Consider the following 23,937-nt stretch of genomic DNA (forward strand, 5'->3'; position numbering starts at 1 on the left):
TGCAAAGCACATTTGGTTTTCTAATGGATAAAACCATATGCACTGCAGGTGGGGCAAATGTAATGTACAGAGAGAATTAGATTTGGTGTTACTTTGTTTCTGTGCAGGGTAAATCCTGGCAGCTTTATTTTTACACTGCAATATAGATCTCAGTTTGAAGTACAAACCCCACCCAAAAGTAACTCTCTGCATGTTACATCAGCCCCACCTGCAGTGCACATGGATTTGCCCATTAGCAAACTAAATGTGCTTTTCAAACCAAACTGAATCACCCCCAATGTCTAGTCTAGGTTTTCAGTCGGTAGGTCTCCACCATATGGCCAACATGATCAAAAGGTTGATATGGGTCTTTCACAACTTTTTGGATTCACTCATTTTACCATTCGCAATCTGAGTCCACATGGATGGTAAAGAGTGACGAGCGCAGTGGCAGCAGAACAAGGCACCTGGCCTAAGGTATGGTGAGCAAAGCGAGCCATCCAAGGGGACGCGGCTCACTAATTGGGGGTCCAGTTGCACAGGTGTCCAAGGTGACACAAAAAAACCTTGAACAACCAAGGTTAACCTTTTGCTTGTGTCACCCTTATACATATAAACCTTTAAGGGTTGACTGTGACTGTAGACCTAGACATTGTCTGTGAACTATGAGCTGGAGAAGGATTTAGGTGTAACAGAAGCCAAATACTGTGTCAGGTCCAGGCTAATCATATGCTGGAATGCATAGAGCAGTATAGATGTTGCAATGTTGCAAAAGTGCAATGTAGGAGGACTTGAGGACCAGGGTTGGGAACCACTGCTCAACATAATAAAGTTCCATTTCTCTTAAGTACGCCTAGACGTTCACGTTTTCCAAGTCACCTAAAAGGAGCGCTGTGCACCACCAACTGTCACCACAGGTGACCTAGAAAACATGAACTATTAGGGGTACTTGAAGACCAGATTTGGAAACCACTGATGTAGAGGAAAGGACTGGTTGAATTCTCACAACTGGAGAAATAAAAAGCCTTAAGAGTGAACTTATTCATATGTAGAAGGACTCTGACCGGACTTGACTGCGGAAGTGGGCATCTGATATATTCAGCACATAATGCTTAGTAAAAAGCTATCCACCAATGACCACAGATATTTTTCACAGACACTTGTGCATTCCTTGCCCAAGATACCAACACCGCCCTGGCGCCCTAGCCGAGTGTGTCTTAATGATTACAGGAACCCTATGTCCTGATTTCTTGTATACAAACAGAATAACTTTTATCCATATAGTGAGGCACCAAGAACATCAGGGGTTATTATGGTTTACACCAGGCATGTCCAACATTGGCCCTCCAGATGTTGTGAAACTACACATCCCAGCATGCTTTGCAATAGTTTTAGCATTCTCTAATAGCAAAACTGTGGCAAAGCATGCTGGGATGTGTAGTTTCAATGCATCTGGAGGGCCAACGTTGGACATGCCTGGTCTACACGCTTGCATGCAAATTTGCATGCGAGCACGATGTTTGTTATCTGATCATGCACGCACCCAATACTGTGGGGCGGCGGCCTGGGGGATTCGCCCATGGGAATGCCCAGTGTTTCATGGGTGAATCCCCAGGTGACGCAGGTGCAGGCAGCTGACATTACCGGATGTCAGCTGCCCGTCCAGTTCCTGTGGAATGGGCATGCAAATCTAAGTGACCTGAGAGTGACTTAGATATGCGCGCACCTTCCACATCATTCGATGGTCGGCAACCATTGAATGATGTGGGTGTCCCCCATATGTTGCGAATGGATATTTTGACAAAACATCCATTCGCAGCCATGCGGCGGAACCCGGCATGCGGGGGGGGGGCACATTCAAGGGACTCGCAAGGGTATGAATTTGCAGCCTTGCAAGTCAACCAGAATAAGGTCCAGGGTCTTAGGGGAAAATTGGGAGATCTATTCTACATGGGATTTTGCTATGGCCAACCAATCAGATGGGGAAATCAGTCCCGGGGCCCAAAATTCCTAGTGGCAGCCACTTTTTATGCAATTCTGATGCATTGCTGCGGCGGTTTACATGAAAAGTGACACATCTAATGTCATTCTTCCTGCATTCTCGTGCGCCTGAATATTCATAGCAGCCCGTAGCCCTGGCTAGGATTTCATATACATTGCATGCAATAGGACCACTCACAATGTTGCATATGCAATACCTCGCCCTAGTGGATGGGGGCCTGTAGAGCTGATATCTGAACTTTAAGAATAGAGACAGCTTAACCTTACCATCAGCAGCACATATGCACCATCAGCAGCACGTATGTTGAATGCCAAAATGTTGTTTGTTTTTTCTTTTTTACATTTTTATGTATGTTATATGTGGATATTGCTTTTATTGTATTGGTATTTTATGTATGTTACAATTTCGTCTGCAGAAAGAGTTTCTCCTTCTGCTAATGACAATAAACTGACGTGACTTGACCTTTACTAAAGCCATCACTTAAGGTGCCCATACATCAGTTATCACAATTAATTACTTATCAGATCCAGTAATTTTTTTCCCACAGAAATTGTTTCTCCAATCTATATGACTTGCCCACACACTACAGATTTATTTTAGTGATTGGCAGATTTTTTCCTGTCATAAGATTGCATCTTCATATCTGGAAAGTGTCAGATATCAGCTCAATCAATTGTCTTTTTAACTGTCTCTTCTTGTCATAATGTAAATAATGGGTGGTGCTATAAGACTACAAGGAAAAAAAACAAAACAGCTAGGAGTCCCCCATATTTTATAAACCAACACTGGGCTCTTGGAGCAGGCTCTGGTTCCCAAAAGATGAGGGAACAAATGACTAGGGGTCCCCTATATTTCATCCTTTTAGCTCTTTTGCCTGGCTGCTTCTGCTACTAGGATTTCCATAGTTTTCATCCAGGAATCTTCACCCAGAGGGTGGTGGCCTGCCACCCACCTGGGATTATGGTCTTCTGCAGCACTTGACAGATACCCCGCTACCACCGGACTTCCTGCTCACGCTTCGCACCGATGTATTTAAACATCAATCAGGGGTCGCAGTTATGACATGGCAAGAGCCTATTGGCTGGGCAGGATTTTTTTTTAATGTAAAAAATAAATAAAATAAGGGCGCCGCTGCATCAGTGATTGACAACCACAGCCGAGACCCCGCAGCCGCCGTCGCCGCAGATCCCCGCATGGACATAGAAAATTGTCCAATCTGCAGCATCCATCCCAGGGACGATGCAGACGGGACACATGAAGGACCCCCGAAGCCCTGCTGCCACACCACCCTCTCAGATGCAGGGAATCGCTGGCCAACTGGAGCTCCACCACTAATGGGTGAAAGGAGGAGCCCTGGAGTCCAGCCACCGCCACTCTCTCTCTCTCTCTCTCCCCTCTCCCCCAAAAAAAAAACAGAGGATCCCAGTGCAAAATATTAAAACCAATAGTGTGAAGAAGACAAAGAAAATAGTGTGTGATATAAAATGTACATAACAATAATTGAAATAAAGTTCAAACCCTCTAGCGTCTCATATTATTGGTATGAAACTAGCCGCTAGATAATTTCTATAACACCAAAGCTGACAGTGCTTAATATCTTATATAGTGAGTATTTCTGACAGTTTCTCCAGTGCACATATACCGTATCTCACAGATCTGTTAGGGTGTTTAAAGTGTATCAAACACTGTTGAAACTTCAAGTGAAGCTTGCAAACATAATGGGTGTTACGATAAATTATCCATTCAGTACATCAATGTTGCCAAATTGGGTACTCTTTACTTAGAAGGGCGCCCATCTCGGGCATCTCGGGGATTGAATGCACTAAAAAATCGGGTGCGATCAACCGACGAGATGCCCGAGATTTCCCATAGGGAACAATGTTAAATGTCTCAATTGACCCGATTTTCCTGTTCAATGCCTCAATTGACCCAATTTTTCCATAGGAAACAATGTTAAATGGGCCACAGAGGCCAAATAGGCACCCTGAAGTGAATAATGGCCACCCGAATTGTTAACGCCACCCCACGATCAACGCCAACCCGAAGCGTGGCGAGTGCAGCGAGCCCGCGAGGGGCGGCGGTACGCGTCCTACGACCTTTTCATACCCCCACTATCCACGTCGGCGTGGAGTTGAGAATAGAAAGTGTGGCGAGCGCAGCGAGCCACCGAGCCCGAAGCGTGGCGAGCGCAGCGAGCCCCGCGAGGGGACGCGGATACCTTCACAGGTATCCGCGTCCCCTCGCGGGCTTCACAGCTGTCCGCGTGCGCTCGCCACGCTTCGGGCTCGGTGGCTCGCTGCGCTCGCCACACTTTCTATTCTCAACTCCACGCCGACGTGGATAGTGGGGGTATGAAAAGGTCGTAGGACGCGTACCGCCGCCCCTCGCGGGCTCGCTGCGCTCGCCACGCATCGGGTTGACGTTGATCGTGGGGTGGCGTTAACAATTCGGGTGGCCATTATACACTTCAGGATGCCTATTTGGCCTCTGTGGCCCATTTAACATTGTTTCCTATGGAAAAATCGGGTCAATTGAGGCATTGAACAGGAAAATTGGGTCAATTGAGACATTTAACATTGTTCCCTATGGGAAATCTCGGGCATCTCGTCGGTTGATCGCACCCGATTTTTTAGTGCATTCAATCCCCGAGATGCCCGAGATTTTTTACTAACGATGCCCACGATCAAAATCGTGGGCGCCCTTCTAAGTAAAGAGTACCCCAAATTGTTATGGGAATAGTACCACTGATCACCTAAAAAGTATAATTTATTGTGTGACTCAAGTCACACTATGATAGGTACGTAGGTACAGGTGTCAGCATTCAGTCACATCGTTTCCTGTAAGGCTGTGCACCACAGTTGCATATAATATACTGATGATTTATAATAGTGACTTTATAATAATTTATAATAGTGACATTAGTAGTGTCTTGCACAAATTTTATCTGCTAATGCCTTCCCTAAATAGGGGTATGTATAGAATGGTAAGTAAACCTTAGCAACATTGACGTAGAGCTATATAGTTCTGAATTTCCACCTAGAAGGGGTTAATGCAGATGATAGCACCCAGTATGTACACAGTACTCTGTGGTTCTAAATCAGTGGTTCCCAACCCTGGTCCTTAAGTACCCCCAACAGTGCACATTTTTCATGTCTCCACAAAGAGTCACTGGCAAAATAATTAGCACCACCTGTGGATCTTTTAAAATGTGTCAGAATAATGAGTGCACCTCCCAGGTGACCTGGAAAACGTGCACTGTTGGGGGAACTTGAGGACCAGGGTCCCAGAATGGGGTAGGCTGGATAGAGAAGCCAAGGAGAGTTGCTTCTCTTGCAGACATTAAGACCCCCTCATAGAAGCAGTTCTAAGCCACACAGTCTTGAGGAGACACAGGGAAGTATTCAATCCCGGCTGAGTTTTTCGCTAGGCGAAAAAACAGCAAAAATTCACCTATCAACATTCAATCACGAGCGTTTTGTAGTACATTTTTGGCCGTGAGATTTCCCTTTTTCTTGGCTTAGCAGCATGGGTAAAAACAGCCACAAAAACTGGAAAAAACAGCCACAAATTCACCAAAACCACGTGTCACTGATGCTGGATATTTCGCACCGGCAAAAAAAAAAAAAAAAAATCAGCAAGAGGATTAAATAGGCCCTAAAAACGTAAAAATGGGCAGATTTTTTACCTGCCAAAACATTCCACCAGGATTGAAAACCTTCCATAGTCGGAGACCAGTGGGATAGAAACAAATAACTCTACTCTTCTCCCAACTGCGTCTTCCTACACCCATTACAGACTGTAGATTTACACCAGTAGCGATTTACTCTGTCTTGTCTACATAATTATAATAACTACATACTGTAATTATGTATCTGAATTTATATACAGTCTGAACTTCTGTATCTTGTCCGTTATATCCCCTTGTACACTGATATGAACCTTTGTGGGGTCTTCTAAATGTACAGTATTAATAAACCTATCTTCAAATTGCAGACCTGTAGCATAGGATGGCAAAATCTAAGGTTCAAGAGCAATAAATCAAAGAAAACAAAAATACAGCTTAAAAAATATACAAAATCATTTGGAGTTTTAGATTGGATCTGGACTTTAAGTCAACATGCACAATGGGTCGACAGAAGTCTGACATGGTAATGGTCAACATTTTTTACATTTCTTATATGTGCAGGGAGACACCTGGATAAAAGTAAGGTGAGCAAAAGCTGTACACTAATTCCAATTGCCCAATGTGAAAAACTTATGTCAATCTTTTCATGTTTTAATGATTTTTGTGTTGATCTTTTGCCCGGGTCTCTTTTCCCCATGTCGACATTTCTGGGCAGACCCAGACACTATCAACCTTATGAGCCCCATGCATTGAAACAAAACAGAAATCAAACCCCAACATGTCTCTAAAAACATAAAATGCTTGAGAGATGTTTTCCAGATTTGAACAAACAAACCATACACACATTCTAAAGAATCCCCTAAGAACATACAGCATAGCCATTTACAGGAAAATTATAGTAATCACCGTGTTCTTTTCAGTTAAGGTCACCTTTAATATTATGACTCTGGAAGATTATTAAAAAAGACACGTAGCAAAAGTATCGTTTTTTGGACATGTACATATATTGAAAAAGTTCTGGCACAGTACAAAGGCGTGTTACAGAAAGATTTTGTAACCTGCATCCCTGGAAGACTTCACTTGAGAAATCCTTAATTCCCACTCCAGTGGTTATTTTCACAGTAGCAAAGTGGCCGTATTTAAACTAAATAGTTTCATCATAAACCTGCTCTTATTGCAACGTCGAAAGCCAAGCATTCTGAATTAACTCATTGTGAGAGAACGGGGGTCTTATCCCACCTAAAGAAAGCAGAAATCTCGAAAAAAAAAAAAAAAAAAGGGACTGATTTTGGATAATAATTCTGAAAAAAAAAGTGATACAGGTTGAGTATCCCTTATCAAATTTATTTAGAAAACCATACATTCTAGAAAGTGAAAAAAATATATATATATTTTTTTGCTAAAAGCCTACTGTGGACATCGTACTGTAATCGCATCACTGGGGACAGGATCTGTAACTGGCACTACTGGGGACAGGATCTGTAACTGGCACTAAATATGTGCAAGAAAATGATTGCTTGGCATTCAAAGTCAGTGCCTGAGATAAGATACAAACTTTGTTTCATGTTTTGAAACCTTGTTTTATGCACAAATAAAATGTGTGTATTTTGTGTGTGTGTGTGTGTGTGTGTAAATACACAACATAAATGCAAGATACCTCAAGATACATCACTGAAATCTAAAAATATTCTGAAATACGGAATAATCCATCATCCAAAATGTTTCTGGTCCCGAGCATTTTGGATAAGGGATACTCAACCTGTATAGGGTTTTCATGGCAATGCATAAAAGGATAAAACCAGTTTTTTGGTACAGCAGGTGTTTGTACAGAATAGTTCTTTTATTTCCAATCTGAATGTGTAACAATTTGTTACACGTTGTAGAAATTGATAGACATTAGATACAGTCCATACTTCATAGAAGACTGGGTTTATTACAGATGTGTACTAGAACACTGCAATGAGTGTCTTACTGCTTTATGATGTGCATACACTGTACAACATATTGTAGGCTTCAGGGCCTTCCGAATCGGGATCCTGTTTTTGCAGACATTACATTTTCATAGAAAATCATACAAATATTTCACAATGTCGAAGCTCACAGTCCTGTAGAAATAGAAAAATAAATTAATGAAATCCAAAAGTACCTGGACACATTTACATACAAGAGATAACACATACTGTATGTTTTATGGTTTTAATCAGAATAAAATAATATATTTATATCCATCTGTGTAGGCACATGTACACAGCAAGGTACCAGCCTGTACAACCCTGCAGTAGGTTGTGGCTTTATAAACACCAAGGTCCGATTAAAAGGTTCTGGTTGCTCTAGGTCAGTTCCCAACCACGGCTCTCAAGTACCCCCTAACTTTTCAGGTTTTCCAAGTCATCCAGAGGGTAAACTGGATCACCAACTGTCACATTTTAAAAATCCACAAGTAACCTGGAACACATGCATTGTTGGGGGTACTTGAGACCAGGGTTGGGAACCACTGCCCTAGGTGTATATAGTACTTTTAGTGTTTCCCAATTGTTCATAACACACAAGTAGCACTTTGAAAAAGTAAAGGAGTAAACTCCACAGTTTTTGTTCCAAGCTTAGATCTTTATATGCTTCCTGACAAATGGGTATTTTATATATATATACCTGGGGTCAGCAGCACTACAATCACCTCACATTGAACTTGACAGCAAAAAAAAAAAAAAAGTACTGTACATGCACACACTAACACACTAGGGTTAATTTTTTGGTAAGAGCCAATTAACCTACCAGTATATTTTGGGATTGATTGAGGATTTGGAGAACCCAGAGGAAACCCATGCAAGCATTGGTGTCCAACACTTCCATCTCCATGAATTTGCTGGGTTTCACACTACTGCTTATCCAGCCATTAAAAAGACATGGTGTTAGCCTCTACTTGCTGTGGCTTCACCGACTTCCAATGTTAGGATGCGGAGATTGCACTACAACCCTCAGCAGACTTCTTGAAAAATCAGCTTGTTGGAAGCTTATAATGTTTATTTGAAAGGACAAATAACTGCCGTTAAGTGTGTGTCCTGTGAGTTTTCCAGAAAGCTCAAGGCCTTATGCTACTAGCCTCCACTTTGGGGGATGAAGGCATTTCCAATTGTTGCCCTCACATAGGTTTTTGTAGTTTTCACCTTCACATGGTTTACCCTAACCAGGTTTCCCCTGCCTTGCTAGATGTGTTTGTGGTAGGTGAATGATCATCAAATGATCACATTATTGATGTTGGGACGTTTCAATACAGGTTTGTCTGGGAAGTCTAGCTTAGTGTGGTTTGTGGAGTACTCTTAAGGTGCCCATACACTAGTGCAATATGGGCCCTTTTCACATGATTTCAACGGATCTGATGGCATTATTGGGTGAAAAGTGTTATCTCTAATTCTAATGCGCGTTCCTGTGCGCATTGGATCAGAGCGGGAGATTATAAGCGCTGCCATCAAGAATTGACAGATCTGGCAGATGTATCTTATGCGATCCCGCCCCCTGAGAAGCTGCTGAGGAGCTCAAGAGATATCCTATGTGACTTCTCCCCTTGGTTTCATTAGTGTTTGGAATTTGTGTCAGGATCTGTGATGGATTTGGATCCTTGACAGTCGCCATGTTGCTTGTTCAGCTGGTAAGTGTATGGAGAAAACTAGGAGGTCTGAACAATTACCGCATCATGAGAATGAGGTCTTGCCAAGGCGGTACAAACATGCAGAGCACCTCTGGAAAACTTGTCCTGCAGGACAGGCGATTGATTAACCACTATGAAAAGTAAACGTTTAGAACACAGACTAGTTTCTCCTAGTCCTATTTGTAACACTAATGATTGGTTGGTGGTATATTTGAGGGGGGGATGGGGGAGAAGAAAGTAGGGTACTCTTTACCTAGATGGGCGCCCGTCGCGGGCATCGCGGGTACATTTATGTGTGGCCGAGACGCGACCGACGCCCGCGATTTCCCATTGAAACCCATGTTAAACATGGAAATCTTGTCGGTCGCGTCGCGGCCGGCCATAAATGTACCCGCGACGCGATGCTCCCGATTTGCCATAGGAATCAATGTTAAAAGGCCCGATGGACACGATTTTACTGTTAAATGCCTCAATGGACCCGATTTGGCCATAGGAATCAATGTTAAATGGGCCACAGAGCCCAAATAACCACAATTAACCCTTAAATGTCCCCCCAAATTTTCAACGCCACCCCACGATCAACGTGAACCCGAAGCGTGGCGAGCGCAGCGAGCCCGCGAGGGGCGGCGGTACGCGTCCTCCGACCTTTTCATGCCCTACTATCCACTAGGGCGTGGAGTGAGAATAGAATAGTGTGGCGAGCGCAGCGAGCCACCGAGCCCGAAGCGTGGCGAGCGCAGCGAGCCCCGCGAGGGGACGCGGATACCTTCACAGTTATACGCGTCCCCTCGCGGGCTTCACAGGTGTCCGTGGCGACGCGGACACCAGTGAAGCCCGCGAGGGGACGCGTCTGCCTGTGAAGGTATCCGCGTGCGCTCGCCACGCTTCGGGCTCGGTGGCTCGCTGCGCTCGCCACACTATTCTATTCTCACTCCACGCCCTAGTGGATAGTAGGGCATGAAAAGGTCGGAGGACGCGTACCGCTGCGCTCGCCACGCTTCGGGTTCACGTTGATCGTGGGGTGGCGTTAACAATTGTGGGGGCCATTTCAGAGTTCACGGTGACTATTAGGGCTCTGTGGCCCATTTAACATTGATTCCTATGGCCAAATCGCGGGCATTGAGGCATTTAACATTAAAATCGCGGTCAATCACCGTTTTTAACATTGTTCCCTATGGGAAAATCGCGGTCATCGCGGGTAGATTTTTATGTACCCGCGATTTACCCGCGATGCCCGCGATTTTTACCCCCGACGCCCGCGATTTCAATCGCGGGCGCCCATCTAGGTAAAGAGTACCGAAAGTAGACTTGTGAACTCTCACTGGTATAGAATTAAATACCTGTTCGGTGGACCATCAGATGCATTTTGACCAATGGTCTTGAACTGGTATAGTGTGATCAGAATTTATCCCTCAGAGGTTTGCATGGTGGTGCAGTCTTGGAAATGGTACAGAAGAATGTGTATGCAGTCATCTCTAGGTTTGTGCTGAGCACTAGGGATGGAATCACTACAAATCCTCATTTAAAGTATGATGATGCCTTTTATTTGCTAGTTGGGAGTAGTCTGTCTAATACAGGGTTTACATTTCTTATTGAGGACATTTGTTCCTTTCTGGAGCATGGTTGCAAAAGGTCACAGGGGAGAACCCAGTCTCTATTTCCAAAAGGGAACAGTGCTATGCAATTAAGTGGGGGTTGTACTAGCCTAATCCTGGTTGTCACCCCCTTTATTTGCCTATAGTCGAGGTTGACACTGTTTTTCTTGCCACCTTCTAATTCTAATCCGGTTTAATTAATGTTGGCATTTCAGATGTCCATTTGTTTATTTCTAGTAACCTTGTTAAAATGTATTTATTTACAGCTTCTTATATAGCGCAGCATATTCAGTTGCGCTTTACAATTGGAAACAACAGTGATAAAACAATGTGGGTAGAAACCGACATGGAGGTAGGAGGGCCCTGCTCGCAAGCTTACAATCTATTGGGATAATAGGAGGGATACATGAGGATAGAATTTCATAGCATGGGAGTCCTATCAGATTGGAAGACAGTCCTGAAGGGACGCAATTAGATATAAATACTACTGGTGGTTGTGTGGGGTTCCGGAATATGATGGGCTTAACTGAAGAGGTGAGTTTTCAGGGAACACTTGTAAGTTTGGAGGCTAAAGGAGAGTCTTAGTGTGCGTGGAAGGGCATTCCATAGGGTGGGTGCTGCCCGACAAAAATCCTGCAAGTGTAAGTGGGAGGGAGTAATGAGTGTGGATGAGAGACGCAGATCTTGTGCAGAGCGGAGGTCGGGTGGGGATATATTTTGAGATAAGTGAAGAGATATAAGTCGGTGTAGTTAGAGTGATGGCTTTGTATGTAAGTAGAAGTATTTTATATTGAATGCGGTAATATACAGGCAACCAATGGAGGGACCGACAGAGTGGATCAGCAGACGATGAACGTCTAGCCAGGAAGATCAGCCTCGCAGCTGCATTCAAAATGGATTGTAGTGGTGAGCGTCTTTTCGTAGGGAAAATCAGTAAGGAGGCTATTGCAATAATCAACGCGTGATATAATGAGTGCATGGATCAGTGTCTTGTGTAAGGTACGGACAAATTTTGGATAGGTTTCTTAAATGCATGTACATGATTGAGAGACAGATTGAATGTAAGGAATGAAGGACAGTTCAGAGTCGAGGATGACCCCTAGGCAGCGAGCTTGTGGAGTAGGATTAATTGTTGTGTTCACAACAGTAATAGAGATATCAGGTTGGTAATTCCTCTTGGCTGGTGGGAATATAATTTATTCCATTTTAAAAAAGTTGAGTTTGAGGTGGCGAGATGACATCCAAGATGAAATGGCAGCAAGACATGGACACGGAGCAATACTGATGGTGACAATTCAGGGGAGGATAGATACATTTGAGTTGTATCAGCGTACAGAGGATACGGAAATCCAAAAGATTTGAGTAGTTTGCCAAAAGAGGAAGTATAGATTGAGAAAAGCAGAGGACCTAAGACTGAGCCTTGTGGTACTCCAACGGACAGAGGTAGTGAGGAGGAGGTAAAATCAGAGTGAACACTGAAACAGCGATTAGATAGGTAGGAAGAGAACCAAGACTGGGCTGTGTTCTGAAGACTTAGGGATTGTAGTGTTTGTATGAAAAGAGAGTGGTCAACAGTGTCAAAGGCAGCTCAAAAATCTAGAGGAATAAGAGAATGAGAAATGGCCTTTAGATTAGCAGTGGCCAGATCATTGACTACTTTAGTCAGTGCTGTCTCTCTGGAGTGTTGAGAGCGAAAGCCTGACTGAAGTGGGTCCAATAAGTTGTAGGAGTTAAAGGGAGTGTAGGCAAGTCTCTCAAGTACCTTGGAGAGGCATGGGAGCTGAGAGATAGGATGGTATTTAGAGAGACAGTTGGAATAATACAATTGCTGGGTGATTTAGGCATACACCATGCCAAAAAAGATCTGCAATAATATCAGTTTTAAAACCATAAAGGTCTCAAATACCCTTAGAGTGGAATGGGCTGTTGAGACTAATACTAAAGGGTTACCAGAAGAAATCCCTTCCTCACCAGCCAAAATGAATATCACAATATGCATTATATATCATAAATATATAGTTATATATATTTACACAAACGTAACTGTCCCACAGGCAGAATACATACTTTGTTCAAGTAAAAGCAAGTACAGACTCCTCTGAATCCAAGACACACACTATTAGCTATATTGCAATTTTATCAAACTGTAGGTTTCAGTGAATCTCAGTTGAAACAAGGTAACTACTTATGCAGATTAGAAAACTAAACCTGTACCTCTGCATGTTTAATGCACAATTACTGTCAATTTAAATTAAGTGAGATAAAAACAATTCTGGGACTTAAATACACACCATTCTAACTAGTCCAGACTGTGCCGTGAGATCCTGTACAGCATCTGACTTAAGGAATTGCAGATATAGCAGTTTTGCAAAGGATAGATTATAAATACATTGTAAGAAAAAAAAAAAAACCAAGGACAACAACAATAGGTCCTATGCTGCTGCAACTGAAATAAATTGTGGAGGCAGCCTTGAGTATCCCCTTGACCCCATTCTTTGCAAACCTTAACAGTCCCACATGGCATCTAGACCATTGCTTTAGAATGTGGCTGCAGCTGGGGGTGACATGGGGGGTGCTGTTTTTTGGAAATTTAAACATTACGTGGTCTCTTTTGCTGGATACCAAAGTTTGGCGGAACCTGTAGCTTAAAATTTTGTCCAGAGCAAGGACCGGCAGGAGGCTGGAGACTGACCTTACAATACCCCCCCCCCCCCCCCGCCCCAAAAAAATAAAATAATAATAATAAATTGGACACTGTGCACCTAGCTTTGGGACAACCCTGAAAAGTTATAGCTTATTAAACTGCTCAGATATGGAGAGCAAAGCCCATGTCTCACAGCAGAGTGGCTAAAAAGAAAATACAGTAGCTGCACCCAGCGCTTGAAGTTTTAGAACAGAAGTTTCTGCATTAAGGTGAAGCTGGTAGTGACCTGTAAAGTGTTTGCAATGTTTTGTGTTTAAGGCAGTGATTCCCAAACTGTGCGCCGTGGCTCCCTGGGGTGCCTCAGGAAACATGCAGGGGTGCCCTGGGTTGGTAGTCCAGGACCAACTTAAATTATTAATGGTTAATTATTTATAAGCAAAACCAGTGCTGGTGGCTGCCAATCATAAAATGTGTACAAACAGAAGCAATTCCTGCCCTTTTACACATAACTGACCCTAAGAATAGCATATAAATCCAATCTAATTAAAATAAATTTGGCCTAGGGGTGCCGCGAAAAAATTCTTATACTCTAGGGTGCCGTGATTAAAAAAAGATTGGGAACCCCTGGTTTAAGGTAATGATTTATTGATACCAATGGCCAGGGCTGGCACTAGTAATCTTGGGGCCCTGGACTGACTTTCAGTCCAGGCCCCCCTGCACCCACACTCTCCTCTCCCCCCCCTCCCCGAATTGACCTTCACTTCTGGCACCCACTGCTCCCCCACACCATTACTTACCTAGCTACAGCAGCCCACATCTCCTCAGGGGCGCACACTGCAGCCTGCAGAGCGCCAAGCCCCTCTGTGTCCTAGGCTCGGCACTCTACAGGCTGCACTGTGTATCGTGCGTGCCTGACTGGGGGGCCGCCGGGTGAGGGAGGCGATGTGCGGCCACGGGGGGTGTCGCTACGGCCAGCTGCTCAGGCCCCTTCAGTGGCCGGGGCCCAGGACAGCTGTACCCACAGCACCCCCCTGATGGCGGCCCTGCCATTGGCAGGATGATCTCCTCTAGCCTGCTTCCGATTATTCCGGTAGGTCCTGTTAAGCAGGCTTGTTACTTCAATAACGGTCAATGCTCCGTGTATTGTAGTTACGGTTCTGTAGACAGACTCTGCTAATTACTTCCTAATGCAAGAGTCTGAATGCTGATAAATCAACAAGTCTATGCTTCATGTTGTAACTTGAAGGTATAATGCATGTCGTACCCGCGACAAATTGGATATGGGCAAGTGTTCAATTAAATGATCCCAGCTGTGTTCCATTATATAGCAGTTAGCTGGATCCATCACCAGCTGAACAAGCGCATTTTGGACAAAAAAATTGCTACATTGTTGCATGTTTAACACACTACATGAATGTGATTACCCTATGCCAGTGATCAGGGAACAGTGGTAAATTCCCCCAAATGGGCTAAAATTTAAATTCATGGGGGTACTGGACAGTTGTGATGCCGAGACACAGCTGGCATGCATATGAATCTATATGCATGCGCAGCTGTGTTTTGGCAGCGCGACCGTCCATTACCCCCTGGAATTTAATTTCATATAGAATCTAAATATAGATTTTATATGCATGCCAGCTGTGTGTTACAGTACTGTAGTGTACTGTACAAGGACCTTACGCAGTGCATTGCATCAGGCCCTTGTGTATAACACGCTTCCCTGTATGATGCTCCAGGCCCCGCCTCCAAGTCCACCCGCCTCTTCAGTAGTCGACTAGTTGCTGCGCTATCTCGGCAGTGCAGGTTTCTTTGCCTGGTTATAGGCTGCTGTCATGATATACCCATCTCTAGTCTATGGGGAAAAATAATTGCACAGACTGTCACTATATCTTGAAATATGTAAAAGGTGCAGAGAGAATTAGATTTGGGTGAGTTATTTTGTTTCTGTGCAGGGAAAATACTGACTGCTTTATTTTTACACTGCAATATAGATCTCACTTTTAAGTAAAACCCCACCCAAATCTAATTCTCTCTGCACAAGTAACATCTGCCCCACCTGCAGTGCACATGGTTTTGTCCATCTAAGAATGAATTTGTCAGAGTGAACCAAAACAACCCCCAAAGTGCTGCTATGCATCTGGCTTTCCAAAGGGATGTTAAAAGATCATTAATGGTGCTAACCTACTTGGCTAATGAGGTCTTCTGGCATACAACAAGTCTACTGTAATCATACATACAGCTGCACACCCTAAAACAGCAATCACATAAATAAATGGCTTTGGAATCAAGATTCAAAATGATTAGAATCATAAAATGCAGAACGACCTATTAACATTTCTAAGCTAGAAGAGTTCTGCAACGGAGAGTGGAGAACAATCCTAGAGCATCAAGAGCGTTCTAGGTGGCTGCAGGAAACATGTGGAGCTGTGATTTGAGCCAAAAGATGCGCTGATCAGTACTGACTGGCAGGATGCCCACACTTCTACATATATCACAGGGAAAACGGAATTATTATTTTTTTTCACGAATTTTGCTGCAAATAGTATAAATTATTCAGAAATGTTATTTGCACCCTGCAGGGATGTTTTCACTCCTGGATGCAGTGGAACACACAAAGTGACACTCGGGGGAGATTCTCTAAATTAAAATTGCGGTAAAAAGCCTGTTATCGATGCCCCCATAGAAGCCTATGGGCTTTTACTGTGACCCCCCCCCCGCCACCCCGCAAAATCTGGCGATGCCCCCATAGAAGCCTAGGGGCTTTTACTGTGACCCCCCGCCACCCTGCATCGACCCCCCCACCTGTGTTTTCCTCCTCCCTGCGCTATGATCCTCTTCCGGGTGCAGGTAGAAATAGAGCCCAGCGCAGCAGCAGCAGCGCCGGGTAAGGGAGGGAGGGGGGAGCCGCCTGGTCCTGATGGGATCCGCTGTCTCGCACCGCAAAGGACAGCTCTTAACGCAAGAGCTGTCCTCTGCCATAATTATCGCATATGCGATAATTATGTATGCGATCTGCGGCGATAGGGGGCGCGGATGTTATAGCATCCCCCCCTCAATCATTTGCACACAGCTGTATAATACATGTACACACATACATACATACCTTGCCACGGCTCGGATAAAGTCCAAAGATACCGTACATTTGTACTTGGGTCCATCAAGTTGATCATCATGACCCACGAGAGTTAACAGTTGAAGAGTCACAAGAGAAGAAATCTAATAGCGAAGAAAGGTTTACTTGCAGCAGAATGATATATGTATATGATAACTGATTTATGTCATAGTATACATAATTTTCTCTTAGGTTAGGTTCTTGTACATGCATATGGACTGCTGGTCTGCACATTGCGATACAGCCAGACACCGATGCTTAGCAATTCTCAGTAGGGTATGCCAGGACACTGCACACTTACCTGGGAGAAGATATTTGCAGTGGGAGCAACTCTGCTGTCCACGATACTGTACAGTATGGCCAGCAGCCTATCCAAGGGAAATGGTTTGGGACCAAGAAGATGATTGCTCGTCTGTAAAGAAACAGGATGATTTTCAGGACACACAATTGGTGGACATAAGATATTAGTGAGTTCCCCGGGTAAAAAAAAGTTACAATTTATAATTGTATGTTTGAGGAAGGATAAGCAAAAAGGTATACAACTAGGCCATGTAATAAACATTTCAGAGATCACAAAAGTTGAAAGCGCCTTGGTCAATGACGACAGGACTTCTACTGCTCACATATCTAGTCCTGAAAACCTTCAAGGATAACTGATAAAATAAAATAATAAAAATACAGCCACCTTTGCATAATTGAAGAGAACTTAAAAGCCATGACCTGATGTTCTAGAGTCCCAGAGTTTGGAAACACCAATCTAAACAATCCAATTTTCACAAAGCTACTTATTGGGCGGTATTCAATGAGGCTGATTCGCCAGGTTTTTATGGCGATTTTGTGCTGTAAGGCGAATTTCTGACTAAAACGGTGAATCACCCTATTCAATGACCAGATGGCGAATACATTTCAAGGTTTTTTTCGCCATGATTCACCGAGTAGCAAATCGCTATCTTTTTATGGTGAAGTGGAATGTGAACTTTTAAAATAAAGTGTTTTGTTTTTAACAATTGGTGTCAAAAAATCTGAAATTTTATTCTAAGGAGGGCATGCTATTTTTATTCATGTGCTGTAAGCACATGAATATATATTTAATAAAAAAAATATATATATATAGCCGCTCATTAGATATTCATATATTCACTTCACCCGATCATTACATATGCATGATCGGGTGTAGTGAATATACCCGGTCCCCTACTGGCACCCCCGGGGGGCAGCCTGTGCCGCCTGGCCCGGGGAGCCCACCTCCCCCCCACAAACGTTCTGGGGCAGGCAGGGAGACTTCCATCTCCCTGCCTGCCACCGTCCTCAGGCTCCCTGCAGCGTCCGCCGCAGGAGCTCAAATTCGCCAGTCAGGGGCAGCGAGCCCCTGACTCGTTGAATACCGGAGCAGGCGAGGCTCTGGAACGCAGCGAGCAGTGGCGAATGTGCAGCGAATCCTAAACAGGATTCGCTGCACGTCGCCAGTATTCACATTGAATACCGCCCATTGTGCTACGGACGGCGTTACCTTCCTGCTCTGGCTCCCAACAAATACATAAGTAAGCACCCATCCATCTGTGTGCCGCGGCCAGTCCTCAGGTGTGCCGCGTGACAGCGTGTCACGGCGACTCACCCGGGTCCTTCTTCATCTGCGTCATTTCATTCAGGCAGCCTGAGACAGCGTGCATCTGTCAGAGCACCGGTCAGGCCTGCAGCCTTCCTCGTATCCCCGGAGCTTCCTAGCAGCAGCCAGAGCCCAGGCATCCGGCTCCTCTCCAGACTCCCTTTGCTGCCAGCCAGGCTTTGGCATCACCTGGCTGGTGGTCCGACACGGGCACTCAGCCGCGGCCCACCCTCCCTGCCTGCCACAACCACCTCAACGCCCTGCACAGGCCGGAGCGGAGCCTGACCAGCAACCATCATCATCAGCCAGGTAACCACTGCCCCTATGCTCAGCCAGCCAGCTGACACATGCCATTCGCCCAGTGTTGTCTCCAGCTCCATCATATGATATGGAGCTGGAGGCAACACTGGGCGAATGGCATGTGCCAGCTGGCTGGGCATAGGGGCAATGTAACCAATTAATATGATTCACAGTGCAGGGCTGAGGGGCTTGGCGGCGGAGGCGGGAAGAGGAGGCGAGCGGCTGTACTGAGAGGGGGCATATGTGTTATCTGGCATAGTGGGGGCATGTGTGTTATCCGGCATATTGGGGGCATATGTGATATCCGGCATAGTGGGGGCATATGTGATATCCGGCATAGTGGGGGCATATGTGATATCCGGCATAGTGGGGGCATATGTGATATCCGGCATAGTGGGGGCATATGTGATATCCGGCATAGTGGGGGCATATGTGATATCCGGCATAGTGGGGGCATATGTGTTATCCGGCATAGTGGGGGCATATGTGTTATCCGGCATAGTGGGGGCATATGTGTTATCCGGCATAGTGGGGGCATATGTGTTATCCGGCATAGTGGGGGCATATGTGTTATCCGGCATATGTGATATCGGGCATAGTGGGGGCATATGTGATATCGGGCATAGTGGGGGCATATGTGTTATCGGGCATAGTGGGGGCATATGTGATATCGGGCATAGTGGGGGCATATGTGTTATCCGGCATAGTGGGGGCATATGTGTTATCCGGCATAGTGGGGGCATATGTGTTATCCGGCATAGTGGGGGCATATGTGTTATCCGGCATAGTGGGGGCATATGTGTTATCCGGCATAGTGGGGGCATATGTGATATCCGGCATAGTGGGGGCATATGTGATATCCGGCATAGTGGGGGCATATGTGTTATCCGGCATATTGGGAGCATATGTGATATCCGGCATATTGGGAGCATATGTGATATCCGGCATATTGGGAGCATATGTGATATCCGGCATATTGGGAGCATATGTGTTATCCGGCATATTGGGAGCATATGTGATATCCGGCATATTGGGAGCATATGTGATATCCGGCATATTGGGAGCATATGTGATATCCGGCATATTGGGAGCATATGTGATATCCGGCATATTGGGAGCATATGTGATATCCGGCATATTGGGGCCATATGTGTTATCCGGCATATTGGGAGCATATGTGTTATCCGGCATATTGGGAGCATATGTGATATCCGGCATATTGGGAGCATATGTGATATCCGGCATATTGGGAGCATATGTGATATCCGGCATATTGGGAGCATATGTGTTATCCGGCATAGTGGGGGAATATGTGTTATCCGGGATAGTGGGGGCATATGTGTTATCCGGCATAGTGGGGGCATATGTGTTATCCAGCATAGTAGGGGCATATGTGTTATCCGGCATAGTGGGGGCATAGGTTTCCCACTGATATTTTATGTAAGTAAAACCTATTTGTTTCTACTAATTTTAAAGGAAATAGTAACAGATCTCAACATATATTAAATATATGTCAATATTTGTTATTACTTATTATATTTGATTAAAAACTGTTGTGTGCCTTGGCGATTTTAAAGTCTGGTCAGGTGTGCAGAGACCTGAAAAAGGTTGAAAATCACTGCTCTACTACATAGTGTCCATGTACAGTCGAGTATAGTACACACTTTATTTGCAAGAAATTTTCACACGGACCAATTCATCTACCAGGTTTGAAACCATACTGTGCAGATGTTAGATAGGGCCTTATTTTGGTTCATTCTTTCTGACAAAATCCTTCTTAGATGGACAAAACCATGTGCACTGCAGGGGGGCAGATGTAACATGTGCAGAGAGAATTAGATGTGGGTGAGTAATTTTGTTTCTGTGCAGGGAAAATACTGACTGCTTTATTTTTACACTGCAATATAGATCTCACTTTGAAGTAAAACCCCACCCAAATCTAATTCTCTCTGCACATGTTACATCTGCCCCACCTGCAGTGCACATGGTTTTGCCCATCTAAGAAGGATTTTGTCAGAAAGAATGAACCAAAATAAGGCCCATAGTCTTCAGCCTCTATCTACCTGGAAATATCTTGTGCTGGTGAACAGTGTTCCTCATTCCATAAATCTTAAATGAATTAGACTTTTTGTAAAATCGCTGAGCAAATCCTTACTTCTGGTAAAAGGGGGACACAAACACACACACACACACACACACACACACACTACCTAACCATTAACATTCATGTCAATATATCATTTAAACGTTGTTTTATACCTTTTCATGTTTTTTCAAGAAATCAGTTTTCTTAATTTTCCCATGATGCTAAAAGAAAACCGAAAAAAATAAATAAATAGATAAATACACTTGAGGTTCAGAAAGTGGGATATCCGAATATAAACTCTACAGAACATATATAAGGTAACTAACAAAAACGTTAAAATAAAACCCACTATACTTAGTTATTGTATCTGCAGAATCTATTAGGTATTTCCTTGGGTTTGCGACTCCAAAGCGGACTTTACAGTTTATTTTTAAATATTTCAGTACAATATTTTTCAAATAATCTTTTCGTTGTTATCCCCCCCAGCGATATATGTTAGGAGTACAAAGGAAAACTGCAATGGGTGCAAAATATCATGGTACTGTAACGTTATATATAGCAATAGCCCAAGATGCAATCAGTCAACTCATTTCATGCATAGGTGTCCCTCAAGATAAAAACCTACCTTTACGAAAAACCTTTTGTCGGTCCTGGCAGGATTGTAGGAGGCTAAATATCCAGCAATGAGCAGGAATTTGGAGTAATAAGGCAATTCTACATGAGCGTGTGCGGATAGTCCTAATACATAGAATGCAGAAGTCATTATATTACATACAAAAACCCTCTCCACAGCATGGAACCTACAGCTGCCCAACACGCAGTGATTTGGATAGAATAGTTTTAGACCACTGTGGCCAAAGAACTGTAGTAATCAGGCCACACATAAACCACTTGTTACTCCACAGTCTGTCAATCTGGGCCATTTAAGTCAATATTATACATACTGGGATCCTAAACCTATAACGTACATGACAACCATGATGCTAGGAGCATTCAGCTGACTGTATAGTAAATGTACCACTGCTAACAGTTGTTTGTCCCCCTGAGGGCACTAGTGAGGTTTTTAGAGCAACTGATCCCTAAGCACATCACACAAGTAAAGGCGATACTGCCAATAAGATCTCTGCATATAACAGAATATAGACCTTTCATTTGTGACGCTTCTCTGTCTTCTTGTTGAATTCTTTCCCATTGTGAACTGGAGAGAAAAAACAGAGGTAAAATACATAATTGCTCCTTCCTTTGCAAGGACGTCCACCTACATCACATTCACTAAATATACGCTCATTTTCATAGATAGAGAAATGTGATTGTCGCATTCTAGAGAAAAAAAAATTCTTCAGATGCCGATGAAGTCAGAAAGTAGTTCATTAGCAACCAGAACTATCCATTCTGCACATTGTCGGCCATTAGGAGAACAGTCAGGTGCCCCGTTCCATTCCTGCAGTTGGTGCTTATCTGCATTGCATAGCTCCTTTATCACAGGGTCTATAAAGCTGGCAATACATGAGTTTACGGTTATTGCTTTAGAACAGGCATGTCCAACCTGCGGCCCTCCAGATGTGCTAAAACTACACATCCCAGCATGCATTGCCATCATTCTAGCATTCCCTGATAGCCAAATTGTGGCAAGGCATGCTGGGATGTGTAGTTTTAGCACATCTGGAGGGCCACAGGTTGGACAAGCCTGCTTTAGAAGCTGAATGAACCACTGTATTTCTATTCACTCCTATAGATCAACATCCAACTGAAAACACACAGATATTACCATACAATAACATAACAGATGGCAAGTGCACAACACTAAAATTATGGTTACATATACTTTACCAGCAGAAAGATATATGCAGTGTGCCATGTGTACCATAAGAATAATGTGGGAATGTATACTTTAAATTTAGGAAAAATATCCTTCAAATTTACATGTAAAACATAAAAAAAGTGATAAAAAAAAAAAGAAAAGTCACTAAGAAAAAAAGATTGCATTACACGTATATGCAGCCATTTAACTGTATAATCATGATTATATCCTATGCATTAATAATTTGCTTAATACTGTGCTTTTCCACATTTCCAATGGTTGATCACCTTTAACCCCTTCCTGACAGAGCTAGTTTTTGCGTTCCTGACAGAGCCCTTTTTTTCAAATCTGACATGTATCACTTAAGTGGGGATAACTTTTTTTTGCTTTTACTTATCCCAGTGATTTTGAGATTGTTTTTTCGTGACACATTGTACTTCAAATTAGTGGTAAATTTGGGTCGATACAGTCTGTGTTTTTTTGTGAAAAATACCAAAATGTCGTAAAAAAATGGAAAATTTAGCAATTTGCAAAATGTTAAATTTTCTGCTTGTGAGACAAATAATCATACCACTCAAAATAGTTAATAACTAACATAGACCATATGTCTACTTTATGTTTCCATCATTATTTCAACTTCCTTTTAATTTTTTTGGACACTAGGAGGCTTACAATATGAATAGCAAATTCTCAAGAAAATTTCAAACACTGATTTTTTTAGGGACCAGTTCAGTTCTGATGTGACTTTGAGGGACTTGTATGTGAGACACCCCCATAAATGATACCATTTCAAAAACTGCACCCCTCACAGTATTCAAAACAGCATTTTGGAAGTTTGTTAACCCTTTAGGTGTTTCACAGGAATTAAAACAAAGTGTAGGTGAAATTTTTTTTGCAGATTTGCAATTTTAATACATTTTTCTAAGGAACACAGTAGATTTTACTAGAGAAATGTGACTAAAAATTGATTCCCCCAATTCTTTTGTTTTCATAAATATCCTATATGTGGCCCTAGTGTGCACGTTGACCAAACCACAGGCTTCATAATAGAAGGAGCACCTACTTGATTTTGGAGCCTCCTTTTTTTAGGCACCATGTAGGTTTATAGGCACCATAAGATGCTAAAATTTAGGAACCCCCCCACAAGTGACCCCATTTTGCAAACTACACCCCTCAGGGAATTCATCTAGGGGTATAGTGTACATTTCAAACCCCCAGGGGTTTCACCAATTGTGGTACAACTGGGCAGTGAAAATGAAAAATTAATTTTTTTACACAAAAATGCAGTTCTGGCTCCAAATTTTTCATTTTCACAAGGAATGAAGGAGAAAAAGCACCCCAAAATCTGTGCCCCAATTTCTCCCGAGTACGGCAATGCCTCACATGTGACCAAAAAATACCATTTGGGTGCATGGCAGGACTCAGAAGGGAAGGAGTGATTTTTGGATTTTGCAGCTCAGATTCTGGTGGAATTTTGGTGGGTGCTATGTCGCATTAGCAAGACCCCCCAAGCACCAATACAGTGGAACCCCCCCACAAGT

At 43.6% G+C, this 23,937-nt stretch overlaps 1 protein-coding gene across 1 annotated transcript in view; it reads right to left on the minus strand.

Moving 5' to 3' along the window:
- Window positions 1–7,519: 7,519 nt before the first annotated feature.
- The window catches only part of ORC5 (origin recognition complex subunit 5), a 34,287-nt gene continuing 17,869 nt past the window's right edge, over window positions 7,520–23,937 (minus strand). The window contains exons 10-15 of the mRNA XM_083187236.1: window positions 21,741–21,793; window positions 21,221–21,333; window positions 20,769–20,816; window positions 16,905–17,015; window positions 16,595–16,707; window positions 7,520–7,711 (exon numbers count right to left, since the gene is read on the minus strand). Coding sequence (XP_083043362.1) covers window positions 7,666–7,711; window positions 16,595–16,707; window positions 16,905–17,015; window positions 20,769–20,816; window positions 21,221–21,333; window positions 21,741–21,793 — 484 coding nt within the window. The 3' untranslated portion in view covers window positions 7,520–7,665. The remainder of the gene's footprint in view (window positions 7,712–16,594; window positions 16,708–16,904; window positions 17,016–20,768; window positions 20,817–21,220; window positions 21,334–21,740; window positions 21,794–23,937) is intronic.

The sequence above is a fragment of the Crinia signifera genome, chromosome 5 (genome assembly GCF_055691185.1).
Source record: "Crinia signifera chromosome 5, ASM5569118v1, whole genome shotgun sequence".
NCBI lineage: Eukaryota > Metazoa > Chordata > Amphibia > Anura > Myobatrachidae > Crinia > Crinia signifera.